This window comes from Scyliorhinus torazame, chromosome 8, assembly GCF_047496885.1.
Source record: "Scyliorhinus torazame isolate Kashiwa2021f chromosome 8, sScyTor2.1, whole genome shotgun sequence".
NCBI classification, from domain to species: Eukaryota; Metazoa; Chordata; class Chondrichthyes; order Carcharhiniformes; family Scyliorhinidae; genus Scyliorhinus; species Scyliorhinus torazame.
In genome coordinates, this window is record NC_092714.1 from 157,582,694 (window position 1) to 157,603,406 (window position 20,713).

The 20,713-nt window shown below is 52.0% G+C and overlaps 1 protein-coding gene across 4 annotated transcripts in view; it reads left to right on the plus strand.

Annotated features, from left to right (window-relative positions):
• The window catches only part of LOC140428221 (MICOS complex subunit MIC26-like), a 93,056-nt gene that overhangs the window by 57,124 nt on the left and 15,219 nt on the right, over positions 1-20,713 (plus strand). For all 4 annotated transcript variants that reach the window (XM_072514445.1, XM_072514442.1, XM_072514443.1 and 1 more), the window contains exon 5: positions 2,595-2,693. In XM_072514445.1, coding sequence (XP_072370546.1) covers positions 2,595-2,693 — 99 coding nt within the window. The remainder of the gene's footprint in view (positions 1-2,594; positions 2,694-20,713) is intronic.

Here is a 20,713-nt window from a genome sequence, read left to right on the forward strand (position 1 = left end):
GCTGACTCCTGCTGACCCCGGCCCCCCCCCCCCCCGCCCCCCCCCCCCGGCCTTCCCATTGACCCCCCCCCCACCCCCCCCCGGTGTGGAAATCCCTCCTCATCCTTGCGCTCCTCCATCCCCCCCCCTCCCTAGCGCGGGAAAAAGCCCGCGATTTCCTGAGCCAGCCCGCCCCCTGTGGCGCAGCTCCTGTTGCGGCCTTATCCCAATTCCCCCATCCCCAAGTCTCACCTCCCTCCAGCACCGACGCCCACATTCCCCACTGTCCCCCTTTCAAAAACTCTTCCCCCATCCCCATCCATCGTCCCACCCGTGAAACATTCTTTACCCATATTTACAACCCTGTATACAGTCAACATCTCCCCCACTACCACAGCCCCTCAGTTCGAGTCCAATTTTTCGATTGGATAAAGGTCCAAGCTTCTTCTGGCGTTTCGAAATAGTGGTGTCGGTCCTGGTACGTGACCCACAGTCACGCTGGCTGCAGCATTCCGAATCTCACCCTTTTTTTATGAAGCACCGCCTTGGCCCGATTGAAGCCAGCTCTCCTCTTTGCCACCTCCGCGCTCCAGTCCTGGTAGACTCGGATCACCGCATTCTCCCATGTACTGCTCCGCTCCTTGGCCCATCTCAGGACACTCTCTCTGTCCGCAAAACGATGGAACCTCGCCACTATCGCCCTTGGCGGCTCACCAGCCTTGGGTCTCCTCGCCAGGACCCGGTGAGCCCCTTCTAGCTCCAGGGGGCTCGGAGAGGCCTCCTCACCCATCAGCGGATGGAGCATCGTGCTCACATACGCCCAAACATCAGCCCCCTCCACTCCTTCGGGGAGACCCAGAATCCGGAGATTCTTCCTCCGCGACCTGTTCTCCAGGACTTTGAATCTCTCGGCCCACCGCTTGTGCAGCGCCTCGTGCGCCTCCATCTTCACCGTCAGGCCCAAGATCTCGACCTCGTTCTCATTAGTTTTTTCCTTCACCTCTCGGAGCTCTACCGCCTGGGCCTTCTGGGTCGCCTTCAGCCCCTCGATCACCAACAGCATTGGCGCCAGCACCTCCTTTTTAAGCTCCTCCACGCAGCGCCTGAGAAACTCCTGCTGGTCCGGCCCCCATGCTGCTCGATCTCCGCCCTCCTCCATCTTGTTTTCTCCCCCTCGTTTCTGCCGCTGCTCCAAAGCTTCTTTTTTTGTCCCTCCACTTCTAGTCCCCTCCATACACGATGGAAGGGGGACCTTACTTCACCTTCCCACATGGAATTAGATCAAAATATTTCCGCTGGGGCTCCTCCGGAGAGCCCAAAAGTCAGTTCTAGCGGGAGCTGCCGAAATGTGCGGCTTAGCTCCGCATCGCCGCAACCGGAAGTCCTTAAGTACAAGTTTCATTGAGCATCACTTGCTCTCAACTGACTGTGAAGCAAGATCTGGTTTACTCTTAAAGGGACCTGCATCTCTAACATTTTATCGTGTGATTCTGCTGCACAATTTGTACAGTTTATCTTCATTCCACTGACTGGCCCTCCGCTGAGTTTTCAATGAAAGCCTCCTCCTCCTCTGAATTTGGTGATTAGCACTGAAGGTCAGCTCCGTGTGTGCTGCAGATACCACTACCTCACAGATAGGCTCTTCTTTATTCATGTCTTAATATCACTGGACTATTCGACAGTGGATTGCAGATCCCAACCACTCGACTCCACTTGCCACGTGTATTTATGTCATGTTCTTTATGATGATGACAAGCCTTGCCGTGATTTGTGTGCCCGGTACTAAACCTTTTCGATGAAAGTAGTTCCCTTCACTTCAGAACTTTCCCTTCCCGTTCACTCCCGTACACTGAGATTTCAATTTTGGTGGTGCTCTTGTTTGTAGAGGACGCCTTGTGTTCCCTGCTTCTGAACCAGAGAAGCTCTGGATTCAAGCCCCACTCCAGAACTTTTAGGCCATGGAAGATGTGCTCATAACATCGCCAAACAGGTTGATTATCAACCTGTACCTCTGTCTGATTTACCTGAGGATAGGCGGTGAGATTGGGAGAGTCCCCTGGTCAACCATGAGGTGAAGCGGCACCTCTCAAGCTTCTGGCAACAGACTAGCGACCTATTGCACGAGAAACCAGCTATGGAAACAGACGTAAGTACGTGCTTTTTCTGCACCATTAGGTGTGGGAGAGATCTGCACTGAGACATAGTCCTCAGACTGAAAAGGTGTCTGTTGCAAAGTATCTCAACAGGGCATCTAACAGGCTCTCCCAGTGTACTGTCAACCCAATCACACAGGCTCTCCACGATCTCTCTAAACACAATCTCAAGATGTGTCCACGCACATGCTGAATACCAACTGCATATTGCTGTAGTCTTCAGTCTAGCCCTCAGTACTAGGGGCAGTCCTGAGCCTGTATTTATGTAAGGCTGACAAGTTTTCAGTTAGCTGGCTCACATTTATGTACTCCACATCCAGTTAAGCCACTGGGAATGTAGGAGTGCTGAGTAAACTATTATATGGAAATGGGTGCTCCATATTGTATTCTTTATACAGTATGGGTAACTGAGAACATTGAGATGCTGATTGACCCTGACTTGCTGATGTTTTACTTTGGTAGATGGATATACTTTCCTGAAGAACGCACCAACTGGATTCTACCCCCGTGCTGGAGTTATTGCCCTCGCTGGAGTGGCTGGTCTTTTTCTTGCTGGAAGGGGTAGGAGCTGAAGGAAGTTTTTAGTTCAGATGTGTTGTAGTGTTTTACGTTGTGCAGCCAATGGCCAATGGGGAAGCCACAGTTTTTATTCACAATCATGATGTTATCACAGAGGAACTTAACGATCAAAGAAGGCAAAATAAAGGCAGCACGGTGGTGCAGTGGTTAGCACTGCAGCCTCACGCCGCCGAGTTCCCAGGTTCGATTCCGACCCTGGGTCACTGTCTGTGTGGTGTTTGCACATTCTCCCCGTGCTTGCATGGGTTTCGCCCCCACAACCCAAAGATGTGCAGGGTTAGGTGGATTGGCCACGCTAAATTGCCCCTTAATTCGAAAAAATGAATTGGGTACTCTAAATTGTTTTTAAAAATAAAAATGTTTTTTTTTTTAAAAAGAAGGTGAAATAAGTCTTTCAGACCAGCCTGGCTCAAACAGTAAACAGCCCCCTACTCACTGACACTTGAATGAGTCCACAGTGCAAAACACAATGGTTAGCACTGCTGCCTCACAGCGCCAGGGACCTGAGTTCGATTGTGACCTTGGGTGACTGTGTGGAGTTTCTCCCCATGTCGGTGTGAGTTTCCCCTGCTCCGTTTTTTTTCCACAGCCCAAAGATGAGCAGGGTAGGTGGATTGGCTATGCTATATTGTCCCTTTGTGTCCGAAGATGCACAGGTCCGGTGGGGTTACGGGCTAGGGTGGGCGAGTGGGCGTAGGTACGGTGTTATTTCAGAGGGTCGGAGAGATGAAGTAACAGCTAAAGATTCCCAAGCCGGTTATGGCAGGGGTGGGCAGGGGGAGAACTGGAAAACTCGCTAACCGTTTCGGCAATCAAAGCGAGTGCAGAAAGCCACTCTCGGCCAGCTCAGGGATTATTGCAAAAGGGTGAATTTCCTAGGACTTAGTGCGACTATTCTGTTCAGCAACACCTGGCCAATTGGAAAACCAGTTGGAGCCAATTGCTTTCTCCTAAGTAAATGAGCAATGAGGAATACATATCCTCATTGGGCCAAAGAGTTCAACACTCAATCAGGTGAACTTCAATCTTCCTGTGTGTTTGTTGATAAAATGGTAAGAGGGCCGGGGGCGAGGTCATGGTAGCCTTGCTTGGGGCCAGTCAGAAATACTTTGGACAATCTTCTGGCCTGAAAAATTCGAAAAGCATTGCTCTGGGTTTACAACAACAACTTATTTTCATATCGTGCTTTTAACATAATGAAATGTCGCAGGGTGATTCTAAAATAAAGTATAACACCAAAACACGTAAGGCGATATTGGGTCAGCTGACCACCCCGTCTCAGAGGTAGGTTTTACGAAGGGGGAAATGAGGTAGAGAGGTTGAGTGGTGGAGGGAGGGAATTCCAGAGCTTAGACAGCTGAAGGCAAGGCCACCAATGGTAGAATGATTAAGATTGGGATTCTTGAGAGGCCAGATTAGAGCACTGATATCCCGGAGGGTTGTGGGGCTGGAGCAGATTAACAGAGATAGGGAGAAGTAAGGCCATGGAGGGATTTGAAGACAAGGATGAGAATTTTCAAATGGGCTAAAAGGGGTCATGAAATATCTTCTTTTTAAAAAAAAAAAATTTTTATTAAAGGTTTTCATAAAATATCAATAACAAAATGTGAAAGAAAAAATAACCCAACAGGGTTAAGTACAAAACACAATCTAAAAAAGCAACCCCCCAAACCCCTCCCCCCCCTGTACATGAATAATAAATTAACATTAACACCCCGATTAATACAACAGGTGTATACACCCCCTCAGACCCTCCAGTGTAAATAACATAAACAAAAACAAAGTAAACCCCCCCCCCCCCCCCCCCCCCGCCGAGCTGCTGCTGCCATTGACCAATGTCTATCGTTCTGCCAGAAAGTCTAAGAACGGTTGCCACCGCCTAAAGAACCCTTGTACCGACCCTCTCAATGCGAATTTCACCCTCTCCAATTTAATAAACCCCGCCATATCGTTGATCCAGGATTCCACGCTTGGGGGCCTCGTATCTTTCCACTGAAGGAGAATCCTTCGCCGGGCTACCAGGGACGCAAAGGCCTCCTGCACTCCTGGCTCCTCTGCCACCCCAAATATTGCGAGCCCCCAGCCCGGTTTGACCCTGGATCCTACCACCCTCGACACCGTCCTCGCTACGCCCTTCCAAAATTCCTCCAGCGCTGGACATGCCCAGAACATATGGGTGTGATTTGCTGGGCTCGCTGAGCACCTAACACACCTGTCCTCACCCCCAAAGAACCGGCTCACCCTTGTCCCGGTCATGTGTGCCCTGTGCAGCACCTTAAACTGTATGAGGCTGAGCCTCGCGCACAAAGAGGAAGAATTCACCCTCCCCAGGGCATCTGCCCACATCTCCTCTTCGATCTCCTCTCCCAACTCCTCCTCCCACTTACCTTTCAACTCCACCACCGAGGCCTCCTCCTCCTCCTGCATCACCTGGTAAGTTTCCAAGATCTTCCCCACTCCCCGCCCCCCCCCCCCACCCCCCACCCCCCCGAGAGCACCCTGTCCTGTACTGTGTGTGGCAGTAGCCGCGGGAATTCCACCACCTGCCGTCTGGCAAACGCCCTTACCTGTAAGTACCTGAAGGTATTCCCCGGGGGGGAGCCCGTACTTCTCCTCCAGCTCACCCAAGCTCGCGAACTTCCCATCCACAAACAGGTCCCCCAACCTTCGTATCCCTGCCCCGTGCCATCCCGAAAACTCTCCATCTGTTCTTCCTGGGGCGAAGCGGTGGTTCCCCCGTAATGGGGTCCACGCCGAGGCCCCAACTTCCCCCCTATGCCGCCTCCACTGCCCCCAAAATTTGAGGGCCACCACCACCACCGGGCTCGTGGTATACCTCCTTGGAGGGAGCGGCAGCGGCGCTGTTGCCAGCGCCCCCAGATTCGTACCCACACAGGACGCCGTCTCCAGCCTCTTCCATGCAGCCCCCTCCCCCTCCATCACCCACTTGCGCACCATCGTCGCATTGGCGGCCCAGTAGTACCCACAGAGGTTGGGCAGCGCCAGCCCCCCCCCCTATCTCTACTCCGCTCCAGTAACACCCTTCTCACCCTCGGAGTCCCTCGCGCCCACACAAACCCCATTATACTCCTGTTAACCCGCCTGAAAAAAGCCTTCGGGATAAACACGGGGAGGCACTGGAACAGGAACAAAAACCTTGGGAGCACCGTCATTGTGATTGACTGCACCCTACCCGCCAAGGACAGCGGCAACGCGTCCCACCTCTTGAACTCCTCCTCCATTTGCTCCACCAGCCTTGTAAAGTTAAGCCTATGCAGGGCCCCCCAGCTCCTGGCCACCTGGACCCCCAAATATCTGAAGCTCCTCTCCGCCCTTTTTAGTGGGAGCTCTCCTGGTCCCCTCGCTGAACTACGAACAGCTCGCTCTTCCCCATATTGAACTTGTACCCCGAAAAGTCCCCGAATTCCCTAAGGATCCTCAGTACCTCTGCCGTTCCTCCCATCGGGTCCGCCACATACAGCAGCAGGTCGTCCGCATAAAGCGACACCCTATGCTCCTCCCCACCCCGCACCAACACCCTCCAGTTCCTCGACTCTCTCAGTGCCATAGCCAGGGGTTCAATCGCCAGTGCGAAGGGCAGGGGGGACAGGGGACACCCCTGTCTCGTCCCTCGGTGCAACCGAAAGTACTCGGACCTCCTCGTATTTGTGGCCACACTCGCCATCGGGACCTCACCTAGACCTGGATGATCCAATGCCGGATCCAACACCGTGCTAAAGTCTCCCCCCATTATCAGGCCCGCCACTTCCAAGTCTGGGATCCGACCCAACATATGCCGCATAAAACCCGCATCGTCCCAGTTCGGAGCATACACATTGACCAGTACCACCCTCTCTCCCTGCAACTTATCATTATGTACCTACCGCCATCATCTGCCACAATGCTCGACGCCTCGAATGACACCTTCTTTCCCACCCCTCGATTTTTGGCATCTAGCCCTGAGTGAAACACCTGACCTACCCACCCTTTCCTCAGTCTTACCTGGTCTGCCACCTTCAGGTGTGTCTCCTGGAGCATAACCACATCCGCCTTGAGCCCCTTCAGGTGCGCGAACACGCGGGCCCGTTTAACCGGCCCATTCAGTCCCCTTACATTTCAGGTTATCAGCCGGATCAGGGGGCTACTCGCCCCCCTCCCCCCGCCGACTAGCCATGACTCCTCCTCGGCCAGCCACGCGCCCGCACCCCACACCCGGCCCGTTCCCCACAGCGGCATACCCCCGTCTCGACACCCCCCCCCCCCCCCACTCGCTCCAGCTCCTCCTTGACCTTAGCAGCAACAACTCGATTCCCCCCCCCCCCCCCGGCTAGGACCCATCCTAGCTGGTTTACTCCCCCCATTGCACTTTCCGCAAGTCAGCTGACTCCTGCAGACCCCGGCCACTCCCGCCTCCCCTTCGACTCCTCCCATTGTGTGGAACACCCTCCTCTCCCACTCCCCATCCACAGGCTCTCTCCCTCCCCCTCCGTTCTAAGCGCGGGAAACAATTGTCGCTTTCCCGCCCCGGCCCCGCCCCCCCAGTCTTCGGCACGGGAAAAAAGCCCGCGCCCTCCACCTACCAGGCCCCGCCACCAACCAAAACAGTGCCCAACCCGCCCCATCCACCCTCCCCAACCCAAAAGAGAAAATCACAGAGAAAAAGAAACCCAAAACAATGCAAAGGACCCCCCCCACCGAACCAAAAATAGGCATAACATATCCACCGCAGTCCCCAATCGCCCATCCCGACCCTCAGTCTTTGTCTAGCTTCTCGGCCTGAACAAAGGCCCACGCCTCCTCCGGAGACTCAAAATAATGGTGCCGGTCCTTGTAGGTAACCCACAGTCGCGCCGGCTGCAACACGCCAAACTTCACCCCCTTCCTGTGCAGCACCGCCTTCGCTCGATTGTACCCGGCACTCCTCTTCGCCACCTCCGCACTCCAGTCCTGGTATATCCGAACCTCTGCGTTCTCCCACCTGCTGCTCCTCTTCTTCTTGGCCCACCTGAGCACACACTCCTGATCGACGAACCGATGGAACCGCACCAGCACCGCCCGCGGAGGCTCGTTAGCCTTGGGCCTCCTCGGCAACATTCTATGGGCCCCTTCCAGCTCCAGGGGCCCCTGGAAGGACCCCGCTCCCATCAGCGAGTTCAGCATGGTGACCACATAGGCCCCCACGTCCGGCCCCTCCAGCCCCTCCGTGAGGCCCAGAATCCGCAGATTCTTCCGCCTCAACCGATTTTCCATCTCCTCGAACCGCTCCTGCCATTTCTTGTGGATCGCCTCGTGCACCTTTACCGCCAGGCCTAAGATCTCGTCCTCATTGTCAGAGATCTTTTGTCGAGCCTCTCGGATCGCCACCCCCTGGGCCGTCTGTGTCTCCAGCAGCTTATCAATAGAAGCCTTCATCGGCTCTAGCAGGTCCGTTTTAATCTCTCTGAGGCAGCGCTGGATACCCTCCTGTTGCTCCTCCGCCCACTGCCTCCACGCTGCCTGGTCTCCGCCCGCTGCCATTTTGTCCTTCTTCCTTCCCTTCTTCAGGTCCACCACCACTTTTCTTGTCACCCCGCTCCTAGTTAAAGCCATGTATTGATGGGGAGCTATTATTAACTCCTTCCCACACTGGGAAACGTCGAAAAAGTGCCCTTAGGGGCCCTGAAAAGAGCCCCAAAGTCCGTTTTTGCGGGAGCCGCCGAATGTGCGACTTAGCTCCGCATAGCCGCAACCGGAAGTCTCGAGAGGGAATCCTTTTGGCAGTGTTTGCTTCACCAATCTGCCCCAAAAAGTCTGTGGAAACTCCTGAAAAAGGTCTGAGAGTCCGTTCCAGACGGGAGCTGCCGGATGCGCGACCTACTCCTCCATGGCCGCCACCGGAAGCCTCGTCCCCACTTCTTTTAAAAATTTTTTAAATAATATTTTTATTAAGGTTATTTAACAAAATTTATTTTCCCCTTACAAATAATAACCCCCCCCCCCCCCCCCCCCCCCAGGGTTGCTGCTGCTGCTGCTGACCGACCTTCCTCTAACGCTCCGCAAGGTATTCTAGGAAAGGTTGCCACCGCCTGTAGAACCCTTGTGCAGACCCTCTCAAAGCGAACTTAATTCTCTCCAATTTTATGAACCCCGCATGTCGTTAATCCAGGCCTCCAGGCTAGGGGGCTTCGCCTCCTTCCACAATAGCAAGACCCTTCGCCAGGCTCCTAGGGACGCAAAGGCTAGAATTCCGGCCTCTTTCGCCTCCTGTACTCCCGGCTCATCCACTACTCCAAATATTGCTAGCCCCCAGCTTGGCTTGACCCGGACTTTCACCACCTGAGATATTACTCCCGCCACTCCTCTCCAGAACCCCTCCAATGCCGGGCATGACCAAAACATATGGACATGGTTCGCCGGGCTCCCTGAACATCTTTCACATCTATCCTCTACTCCAAAGAACCTACTCAGCCTCGCCCTCGTCAAATGCGCTCTGTGAACCACCTTAAATTGTATCAGACTGAGCCTGGCACACGAGGAGGAGGTATTAACCCTGCCCAGGGCATCAGCCCATAGCCCTTCCTCAATCTCCTCCCGCCAGCTCCTCCTCCCATTTTCCTTTCAATTCTTCTACTAGCGCTTCTCCCTCTGCTTTCATCTCTTGGTATATTTCCGACACCTTGCCCTCCCCGACCCATACCCCCGAGATCACCCTATCTTGAACTTCTTGTGCCGGGAGCAACGGAAATTCCCTCACCCTTTGCCTCGCAAAAGCCCTCACCTGCATATATCTAAATGCGTTTTCCGGGGGTAACTCAAATTTCTCCTCCAGTGCCCCTAGGCTGGCAAATGTCCCATCAATGAACAGGTCCCCCATTCTTCTAATCCCCGCCCGATGCCAGCCTTGGAACCCCCCCGTCCATCTTCCCAGGGACAAACCGGTGGTTACCCCTGATCGGGGACCACACCGATGCTCCCATCGCACCCCGGTGTCATCTCCACTGGCCCCAGATCCTTAGCGTTGCCGCCACCACCGGGCTGGTGGTGTGTTTTGTCGGCGAGAGCGGCAGCGGTGCCGTTACCAATGCTCCCAGGCTCGTTCCTTTACAGGACGCCATCTCCATCCTCTTCCATGCCGCCCCCTCTCCCTCCATGACCCACTTGCGGATCATCGCCACGTTTGCTGCCCAGTAGTAACTCTCTAGGTTTGGCAAAGCCAACCCTCCTCTGTCCCTGTTGCGCTCCAAGAACCCTCTTCTAACCCTCGGTGTCTTATTTGCCCACACATACCCCATAATACTCCTACCTACTCTCTTGAAAAAGCCCTTGGTGATCACGATGGGGAGGCACTGAAACACGAACAAAAACCTCGGAAGGACCACCATTTTGACCGACTGCACCCTACCCGCCAACGAGAGCGGGAGCATGTCCCATCTTTTAAAATCCTCCTCCATTTGCTCCACCAACCTCGTCAAATTCAGTTTATGTAGGGCCCACCAACTTCTGGCCACCTGTATCCCCAGATACCGAAAACCCCTCTCCGCCCTCCTCAGCGGTAGGTCCCCTATCCCTCTTTCTTGATCCCCTGCCTGTAATACAAAAAGCTCACTCTTCCCTACATTAAGCTTGTAGCCCGAGAACTCCCAAACTCCTTCAGAGTCTGCATGACCTCCACCATCCCCTCTATTGGGTCTGCCACGTATAGCAGCAGGTCATCCGCGTATAGCGATACCCGATGCTCCTCTCCCCCGCGGACTATTCCCCTCCATTTCTTGGACTCCCTAAGTGATATGGCCAAGGGTTCGATCGCCAGTGCAAACAACAGGGGGGACAGGGAGCACCCCTGCCTCGTCCCTCGGTACAGCCGAAAGTACTCCGACCTCCGCTGGTTCGTCACTACACTCGCCACCGGGGCGCTATAAAGGAGCTTAACCCATCTAATAAACCCTCCCCCGAACCCAAACCTGCGCAATACCTCCCAGAGGTACTCCCACTCTACTCGGTCAAAGGCTTTTTCCGCGTCCATAGCTGCCACTATCTCCGCCTCTCCCTCCTCCGATGTCATCATTATCACGTTTAAGAGCCCGCCGCACATTGGTATTTAACTACCTGCCCTTTACAAATCCCGTCTGGTCCTCATGAATCACCCCCGGGACACAGTCCTCAATCCTCGTGGCCAGCACTTTTGCCAATAACTTAGCGTCCACATTGAGGAGCGATATCGGCCTGTACGATCCACATTACAGTGGATCCTTGTCTCGCTTTAGAATCAAGGAGATTGTCGCCTCCGACATTGTCTGGGGCAGGGTTCCCTCCTCTCTTGCCTCGTTAAAGGTCCTCACTAGCAGCGGGGCCACCAGGTCCACATATTTTCGATAGAACTCCACCGGGAACCCGTCCGGCCCCGGGGCCTTCCCCGCCTGCATGCTCCCCAAGCTCCTCCAGCCCAATTGGTGTTCCCAAACTAACCGCCTCCTGCTCCTCCACCGTCGGGAACCCCAGCTGGTCCAGAAATCGCCTCATCCCCCCTTCCCCCCCTGGGGGCTGGGATCAGTACAGCTCTTCATAGAAGGCCTTGAATACCTTATTTATTTTCGTGGCACTTCGAACCGTGGCTCCCCTTCCATCTTTGATTCCCCCTATTTCCCTCGCTGCCGCCCTCTTACGGAGCTGGTGCGCCTGCATCCGACTAGCCTTTTCCCCATACTCATAGGTCGCCCCCTGCGCCTTCCTCCCTTGTGCCTCCGCCTTGCCCATGGTCAGTAGGTCAAACTCCGTCTGGAGCCGTCGCCATTCCCTGAGTACTCTTTCCTCCAGGGCCTCTGCGTATCTCCTGTCCACTTGCAAGATCTCCCCCACTAACCTCTCCCTTTCCATGCCCTCTGTCTTCTCCCTCTGAGCCCTAATGGAGATCAGCTCTCCCCTGACCACCGCCTTCAACGCCTCCCATACCACCCCCACTCGCACCTCCCCGTTGTCGTTGGCCTCCAAGTACCTTTCAATGCACCCCCTCACCTTCCCACACACCACCTCATAAGCCAGCAGTCCCACGTCCAGCCGCCACAGCGGGCGTTGGTCCCTCTCCTCTCCTAGCTCCAGTTTCACCCAGCGCGGGGCATGGTCCGACACGGCTACGGCCGAATACTCCGTCCCCTCCACTCTCGGAAAAAGCGCCCTACCCAGAACAAAGAAATCTATCCGGGAGTAAAGCTTATGTACGTGGGAGAAAAAAGAAAATTCCCTGGCCTGCGGTCTTGCAAACCTCCATGGGTCCACTCCCCCCATCTGATCCATAAAACCCCTGACACCCCCCCCCCCCCCCCCCGGCCGACTAGCCATCTCCTTTTCTGGGCCAGTCCCTTGTCCGCATCTCCCTCCCTCTCCAGTCCCCCAGCCGGGGGACCCCCGTCACAGCCACCTCTTCTGTGTCCCGTTCTCTTTCGGCCAGTGCAGCAGCAACCCTTCCCCCCCCCTACCCCCCTCCCCTCGCTAGATCCCCGTCTAGCTTTTTTGCTCCCCCCATATCCCTCCTGTAAGTCAGCTGACACCTGCTGACCCCGGCTTCCCCCGCCATCCCTTTGACCCCCCCCGTATGGGAATCTCCCAATCAATATACATTCCTTCGTTCCCCTTCCCGCCTTTCTTGCCGTGCGCGGTAAAGAAAACCCCGCGCTTTCCAAAGCCTGCCCCGCCTCCCATGGCGCCTCCTGTCGTAACCTTGTCTCTCTCCCCCAGCCCATATAACATTCCCTGTGCGCGATTGACCCCCTATGTACAATAACCATCATACCTCAACCCTCAAACACCCCCCTCCCACACAAACCCTCAATTAGAGTCCAGCTTTACAGTTAGTATAAAGGTTCACGCCTCTTCGGGCGTTTCAAAGTAGTGGTGTTGGCCATTATGTGTAACCCACAGTCGCGCTGGCTGCAACATTCCAAATTTTACTCCTTTCCGATGCAGCACCGCTTTGGCCCGGTTGTAACCCGCTCTCCGCTGAGCGACCTTCGCGCTCCAATCCGGGTATATTCTAATCTCTGCATTGTCCCACTTGCTGCTCCGTTCCTTCTTGGCCCATTTCAGGACCCTCTCTCTGTCCGTAAACCGGTGAAATCTCACCACCATCACCCTTGGCGGCTCATTTGCCTTGGCTTCCTCGCTAGCACTCGGTGCGCCCCATCCAGCTCCAGCAATCCCGGGGGGGCCTCCACACCCATCAGCGTCCCGATCATTGTGCCCGCATATGCCGTGGCATCGGCCCCCTCCGCTCCTTCTGGGAATCCCAGGATCCTCAAGTTGTTTCTCCTCGACCTATTCTCCAGGTCTTCGAGTCTTCCCGTCCACGTCTTGTGCAGCGCCTCGTGCCGCTCCACTTTCTCCGCCAGGCCCACGAGCTCATCATCGTTCACGGTCACTTTTTCCTGGATCTCCTGGATCTTCACCTCTTGGGCTTTCTGGGTTGCTCCAAGACCTTCAATTATCGCCAGAAGAGGCGCCACCATCTCCTTGCGCATCTCCTCAAAGCAGCGCTTGATGAACTCCTGCATCTCTTCTTTGTCTGTTGGCGCCGCCATTTTGTTTTTTTTCCCCTTCTTCTCTCGCTGCTCCAGGGCCGCTTTTTTTGCCATTTCGCTGCGGGTCCGATCCATACAGGTTGGTTGGGGACCTTTCTTCTTCCTTCCCCACGGGTTGGATTTTTAAAAAATGCTGTTGGGGCTCCGTTAGCGGGCCCGAAAGTCCGTTTCCGCGGGAGCTGCCGAATCGCGGGGCTTAGCTCTGCATCGCCGTAACCCGGAAGTTGTCCCCACTTCTTCAATGGCCTTGGTAGATCTTTTCACAGTTGTTCCCTCTGCTGCTAGAATTCAACTTTAATAAAGGCCCTCAAGTCAGCTTGCAGCCCTTAAACTTGCCCTTGCTCCGCCTGCATGCTGGAAGAGGCTTTGTTTATCCTGCAGTTATAGCCAAATCTTTTACTGATTCTGCCGGGTCTGGTAACCAAGGGACATACCATTCCTGGGGGACACTGTCGGGGGAATGTTGCAGTCTTCTTCCCACACCGGGAAATGTCGAACAAATTCCGTGGGGGCCCTGTAAAGAGCCCAAAAGTCCGTTCCAAGCGGGAGCTACCGAACATGCGACCTAGCTCTGCATAGCCGCACCCGGAAGTTGTCATGAAATATCTTTGGCTAACAGGGTTAAGGAAAATCCCAAAGCCTTTTATTCGTATATAGGGAGCAAGAGGATAACTAGAGAAAGGATTGGCCCACTCAAAGACAAAAGAGGGAATTTATGCGTGGAATCAGAGGAAATGGGTGAGATTCTTAATGAGTACTTTGCATCGGTATTCACCAAGGAGAGGGACATGACGGATGTTGAGGTTAGGGATGGATGTTTAAATACTCTAGGTCAAGTCGGCATAAGGAAGGGGGAAGTTTTGAGTATTCTAAAAGGCATTAAGGTGGACAAGTCCCCAGGTCCGGATGGGATCTATCACAGGTTCCTGAGGGAAGCGAGTGACAAAATAGCTGGGGCCTTAACAGATATCTTTGCAGCATCCTTAAGCACGGGTGAGATCCCGGAGGACTGGAGAATTGCTAATGTTGTCCCTTTATTTAAGAAGGGTAGCAGGGATAATCCAGGGAATTATAGACCTGTGAGCTTGACGTCAGTGGTAGGCAAACTGTTGGAGAAGATACTGAGGGATAGGACCTATTCACATTTGGAAGAAAATAGACTTATCAGTGATAGGCAGCATGGTTTTGTGCAGGGAAGGTCATGTCTTACAAACCTAATAGAATTCTTTGAGGAAGTGACAAAGTTAATTGATGAGGGAAGGGCTGTAGATGTCATATACATGGACTTCAATAAAGCATTTGATAAAGTTTCCCATGGCAGGTTGATGGAAAAAGTCAAGTTGAATGGGGTTCAAGGTGTACTAGCTAGATGGATAAAGAACTTGCTGGGCAACAGGAGACAGAGAGTAGTGGTGACAGGGAGTGTCTCAAAATGGAGAAGGGTGACTCGTGGTGTTCCACAGGGATCCGTGCTCGGACCACTGTTGTTTGTGATATACATAAATGACCTGGACGAAGGTATAGCTGGTCTGATTAGCAAGTTTGCAGATGATACTAAGATTGGTGGAGTTGCAGATAGCGAGGGGGACTGTCAGAGAATACAGCAAAATATAGATAGTTTGGAGAGTTGGGCAGAGAAATGGCAGATGGAGTTCAATCCAGGCAAATGCAAGGTGATGCATTTTGGAAGATCTAATTCAAGAGCGGATTATACGGTCAATGGAAGAGTGCTGGGTAAAATTGATGAACAGAGAGATCTGGGAGTTCAGGTCCATTGTACCCTGAAGGTGGCAACGCAGGTCGATAGAGTGGTAAAGAAGGCATACAGCATGCTTGCCTTTATCGGACGGGGTGTTGAGTACAAGAGTCGGCAGGTCATGTTACAGTTGTATAGGACTTTGGTTCGGCCACATTTAGAATACTGCGTGCAGTTCTGGTCGCCACATTACCAGAAGGATGTGGATGCTTTAGAGAGGATGCAGAGGAGGTTCACCAGGATGTTGCCTGGTATGGAGGGTGCTAGCTATGAAGAAAGGTTGAGTAGATTAGGATTGTTTTCGTTGGAAAGACGGAGGTTGAGGGGGGACCTGATTAAGGTCTCCAAAATTATGAGAGGTATGGACAGGGTGGATAGTGTCATGTGAGAGTACTTTTAAGACATGGATGTTTCAGCAGTGTACCTTTAAGAAAACAGTGATGTCAGAGAGTGGGTGGGGCTGAGGTCAGGTCAGCCATTTTGCAGTTTAGTTTTGCAGGTTTTTAGTTTCAGTTTTGAAAATAGCAGGGTGTGTGTCTGTATTTTGCAGTGAACTGGATATCTGCCATGAAAGACTATCTCTGGATCATTTGGGTGATTTAAACTTATAATAGTGAAGCCTTTAGCCTGATGTGATTTTGTTTAAAGGTGTTAAGTTTCTTGGAAGTTTGAAGGAACATTTTAAGGATTTATTTACTGTTGCAATATTTTCTGAGTTATCTCAGAAATAGGGGTGTTAAGAGATCCAATGTTTATTTCAGATATTAAGTTGAGTTCATGGAATAAACAGTGTTTTGTGTTTAAAAACCCACGTGTCCATAATTGTAATCCCACACCTCGGGAAAGCCGTGTGTTAGGAAAAGCAAAAATCCATTAAAGGGAGAGGTTGGTTGAACTCCATGATACATTTTGCGGTTCTGAAAACGTCTCGCCCATAACAATAGCAAGAAGCTTTTTCCAAGAGTGGGGGTGTCAATTACAAGGGGTCACGATTTCAAGGTGAGAGGGGGAAAGTTTAAGGGAAATGTGCGTGTAAAGTTTTTTATGCAGAGGGTGGTGGGTGCCTGGAACGCTTTGCCAGCGGAGGTGGTAGAGGCGGGCACAATAGCATAATTTAAGATGCATCTAGACAGATATATGAACGGGCAGGGAACAGAGGGAAGTCGATCCTTGGAAAATAGGCGACAGGTTTAGATAAAGGATCTGGATCGGCGCAGGCTGGGAGGGCCGACGGGCCTGTTCCTGTGCTGTAATTTTCTTTGTTCTTTGTTCTTAAGATGTTACTTGGCAGAGAGACGATATAAATCAGAGATCACAAGGGAACAGGACTTGGTGTGAATTAAGACATGGGCAGCAGAGCTTTGGATGGTCTCAGGCTTAGTTGGTGGGAGAGCACCAGGAGTGTGTTGGACAAGCTGGCACTGGAGGCATGAAGGTTGAGGTTTCCAATGCAGACAAGCTGAGGAAAAGTCCAGTAAAGTTCCAGCGATGATGTGGTCTTAGTGATGGTGCGAATATAAAGTTGGAAGGTCATCTCGGGGTCAAAGATCACATCAAGATTTAAAAAAAAAAATTTTTATATAAGGCGGGAACCGGAAGTTTGACCCGCGGACTTCTGGGAAGGTTCTCCCCCCCCCCCCCCCCCCCCAAACCAATAAATTCTGGTGGAGAGGAAACCCGAGACACTACACGTGTAGTGTCTCCCACCCGCCCTCCTCCTCTAACCTAATAATAAGACCCATTGGTGTGAGGTAAGTGCCAGATTATATTATTATTTTATTTATTTATTTATTTATTAACCAGAACTTGGTTGGAAGTTAGAGGGATGGCAGAGAAAGGAGTGCAATGTTCCTCCTGCAGGATGTTTGAGGTGAGGGATGCCGTTAGTGCCCCTGCTGATTTTACCTGCAGGAAGTGCAGCCATCTCCAGCTCCTCCAAGACCGAGTTAGGGAACTGGAGCTGGAGTTGGATGAACTTCGGATCATTCGGGAGGCAGAGGGGGTCATAGATAGCAGCTTCAGGGAATTAGTTACACCAAAGATTGGAGATAGATGGGTAACTGTAAAGGGACTGGGAAGAAGCAGTCAGTGCAGGGATCCCCTGCGGTCGTTCCCCTGAGTAACAAGTATACCGCTTTGGATACTTGTTGGCGGGGGGGGACTTACCAGGGTAAGCCATGGGGTACGGGCCTCTGGCACGGAGTCTGTCCCTGTTGCTCAGAAGGGAAGGGGGGAGAGGAGCAAAGCATTAGTAATTGGGGACTCGATAGTCAGGGGCACAGATAGGAGATTTTGTTGGAGCGAGAGAGACTCATGTTTGGTATGTTGCCTCCCAGGTGCAAGGGTACGTGATGTCTCGGATCGTGTTTTCCGGGTCCTTAAGGGGGAGGGGGAGCAGCCCCAAGTCGTGGTCCACATTGGCACTAACGACATAGGTAGGAAAGGGGATAAGGATGTCAGGCAGGCTTTCAGGGAGCTAGGATGGAAGCTCAGAACGAGAACAAACAGAGTTGTTATCTCTGGGTTGTTGCCCGTGCCACGTGATAATGAGATGAGGAATAGGGAGAGAGAGCAATTAAACACGTGGCTACAGGGATGGTGCAGGCGGGAGGGATTCAGATTTTTGGATAACTGGGGCTCTTTCTGGGGAAGGTGGGACCTCTACAGACAGGATGGTCTACATTTGAACCTGAGGGGCACAAATATCCTGGGGGGGAGATTTGTTAGTGCTCTTTGGGGGGGTTTAAACTAATGCAGCAGGGGCATGGGAACCTGGATTGTAGTTTTAGGGTACGGGAGATTGAGAGTATAGAGGTCAGGAGCACAGATTTGACTTTGCAGGAGGGGGCCAGTGTTCAGGTAGGTGGTTTGAAGTGTGTCTACTTCAATGCCAGGAGTATACGAAATAAGGTAGGGGAACTGAGAGCATGGGTTGGTACCTGGGACTTCGATGTTGTGGCCATTTCGGAGACATGGATAGAGCAGGGACAGGAATGGTTGTTGCAGGTTCCGGGGTTTAGGTGTTTTAGTAAGCTCAGAGAAGGAGGCAAAAGAGGGGGAGGTGTGGCGCTGCTAGTCAAGAACAGTATTACGGTGGCGGAGAGGATGCTAGATGGGGACTCTTCTTCCGAGGTAGTATGGGCTGAGGTTAGAAACAGGAAAGGAGAGGTCACCCTGTTGGGAGTTTTCTATAGGCCTCCTAATAGTTCTAGGGATGTAGAGGAAAGGATGGCGAAGATGATTCTGGATAAGAGCAAAAGTAACAGGGTAGTTATTATGGGAGACTTTAACTTTCCAAATATTGACTGGAAAATATATAGTTTGAGTACATTAGATGGGTTGTGTTTTGTACAATGTGTGCAGGAGGGTTTCCTGACACAATATGTTGACAGGCCAACAAGAGGCGAGGCCACATTGGATTTGGTTTTGGGTAATGAACCAGGCCAGGTGTTAGATTTGGAGGTAGGTGAGCACTTTGGGGACAGTGACCACAATTCGGTGACGTTTGCGTTAGTGATGGAAAGGGATAAGTATACCCCGCAGGGCAAGAGTTATAGCTGGGGAAAGGGCAATTATGATGCCATTAGACATGACTTGGAGACTAGGTTGGAGAAATAGGCTGCAAGTGTTGGGCACACTGGATATGTGGAGGTTGTTCAAGGAACAGCTACTGCGTGTTCTTGATAAGTACGTACCGGTCAGGCAGGGAGGAAGGCGTCGAGCGAGGGAACCATGGTTTACCAAAGAAGTGGAATCTCTTGTTAAGAGGAAGAAGGAGGCCTATGTGAAGATGAGGTGTGAAGTTTCAGTTGGGGCGATGGATAGTTACAAGGTAGCGAGGAAGGATCTAAAGAGAGAGCTAAGACGAGCAAGGAGGGGACATGAGAAGTATTTGATAGGTAGGATCAAGGAAAACCCAAAAGCTTTCTATAGATATGTCAGGAATAAAAGAATGACTAGGGTAAGAGTAGGGCCAGTCAAGGACAGGGTGGGAAGTTGTGTGTGGAGTCTGAAGAGAGAGGCGAGATACTAAATGAATATTTTTCGTCAGTATTCACTCAGGAAAAAGAGAATGTTGTGGAGGAGAATGCTGAGACCCAGGCTATTAGAATAGATGGCATTGAGGTACGTAGGGAAGAGGTGTTGGCAATTCTGGACAGGCTGAAAATAGATAAGTCCCCGGGGCCTGATGGGATTTATCCAGGATTCTCTGGGAAGCCAGGGAAGAGATTGCTGAGCCTTTGGTTTTGATTTTTATGTCATCATTGGCTACAGGAATAGTGCCAGAGGACTGGAGGATAGCAAATGTGGTCCCTTTGTTCAAGAAGGGGAGTAGAGACAACCCCGGCAACTATAGACTGGTGAGCCTCACGTCTGTTGTGGGTAAAGTCTTGGAGGGGATTATAAGAGTCAAGATTTATAATCATCTAGATAGGAATAATATGATTAGGGATAGTCAGCATGGCTTTGTGAAGGGTAGGTCATGCCTCACAAACCTTATCGAGTTATTTGAGAAGGTGACTGAACAGGTAGACGAGGGTAGAGCAGTTGATGTGGTGTATATGGATTTCAGTAAAGCGTTTGATAAGGTTCCCCACGGTAGGCTATTGCAGAAAATACGGAGGCTGGGGATTGAGGGTGATTTAGAGATGTGGATCAGAAATTGGCTAGCTGAAAGAAGACAGAGGGTAGTGGTTGATGGGAAATGTTCAGAATGGAGTTCAGTTACAAGTGGCGTACCACAAGGATCTGTTCTGGGGCCGTTGCTGTTTGTCATTTTTATAAATGACCTAGAGGAGGGCACAGAAGGGTGGGTGAGTAAATTTGTGGACGACACTAAAGTCGGTGGTGTTGTCGACAGTGCGGAAGGATGTTGCAGGTTACAGAGGGACATAGGTAAGCTGCAGAGCTGGGCTGAGAGGTGGCAAATGGAGTTTAATGTACAGAAGTGTGAGGTGATTCACTTTGGAAGGAATAACAGGAATGCGGAATATTTGGCTAATGGTAAAATTCTTGGAAGTGTGGATGAGCAGAGGGATCTCGGTGTCCATGTACATAGATCCCTGAAAGTTGCCACCCAGGTTGATAGGGTTGTGAAGAAGGCCTATGGTGTGTTGGCCTTTATTGGTAGAGGGATTGAGTTCCGGAGTCATGAGGTTATGTTGCAGCTGTACAAAACTCTGGTACGGCCGCATTTGGAGTATTGCGTACAGTTCTGGGCACCTCATTATAGGAAGGACGTGGAAGCTTTGGAACGGGTGCAGAGGAGATTTACCAGGATGTTGCCTGGTATGGAGGGAAAATCTTATGAGGAAAGGCTGATGGACTTGAGGTTGTTTTCGTTAGAGAGAAGAAGGTTAAGAGGAGACTTAATAGAGGCATACAAAATGATCAGAGGGTTAGATAGGGTGGACAGTGAGAGCCTTCTCCCGCGGATGGAAATGGCTAGCACGAGGGGACATAGCCTTAAACTGAGGGGTAATAGATATAGGACAGAGGTCAGAGGTAGGTTCTTTACGCAAAGAGTGGTGAGGCCATGGAATACCCTACCTGCAACAGTAGTGAACTCGCCAACATTGAGGGCATTTAAAAGTTTATTGGATAAGCATATGGATGAAAATGGCATAGTGTAGGTTAGATGGATTTTGTTTTTTGACTTCCCATGTCGGTGCAACATCGTGGGCCGAAGGGCCTGT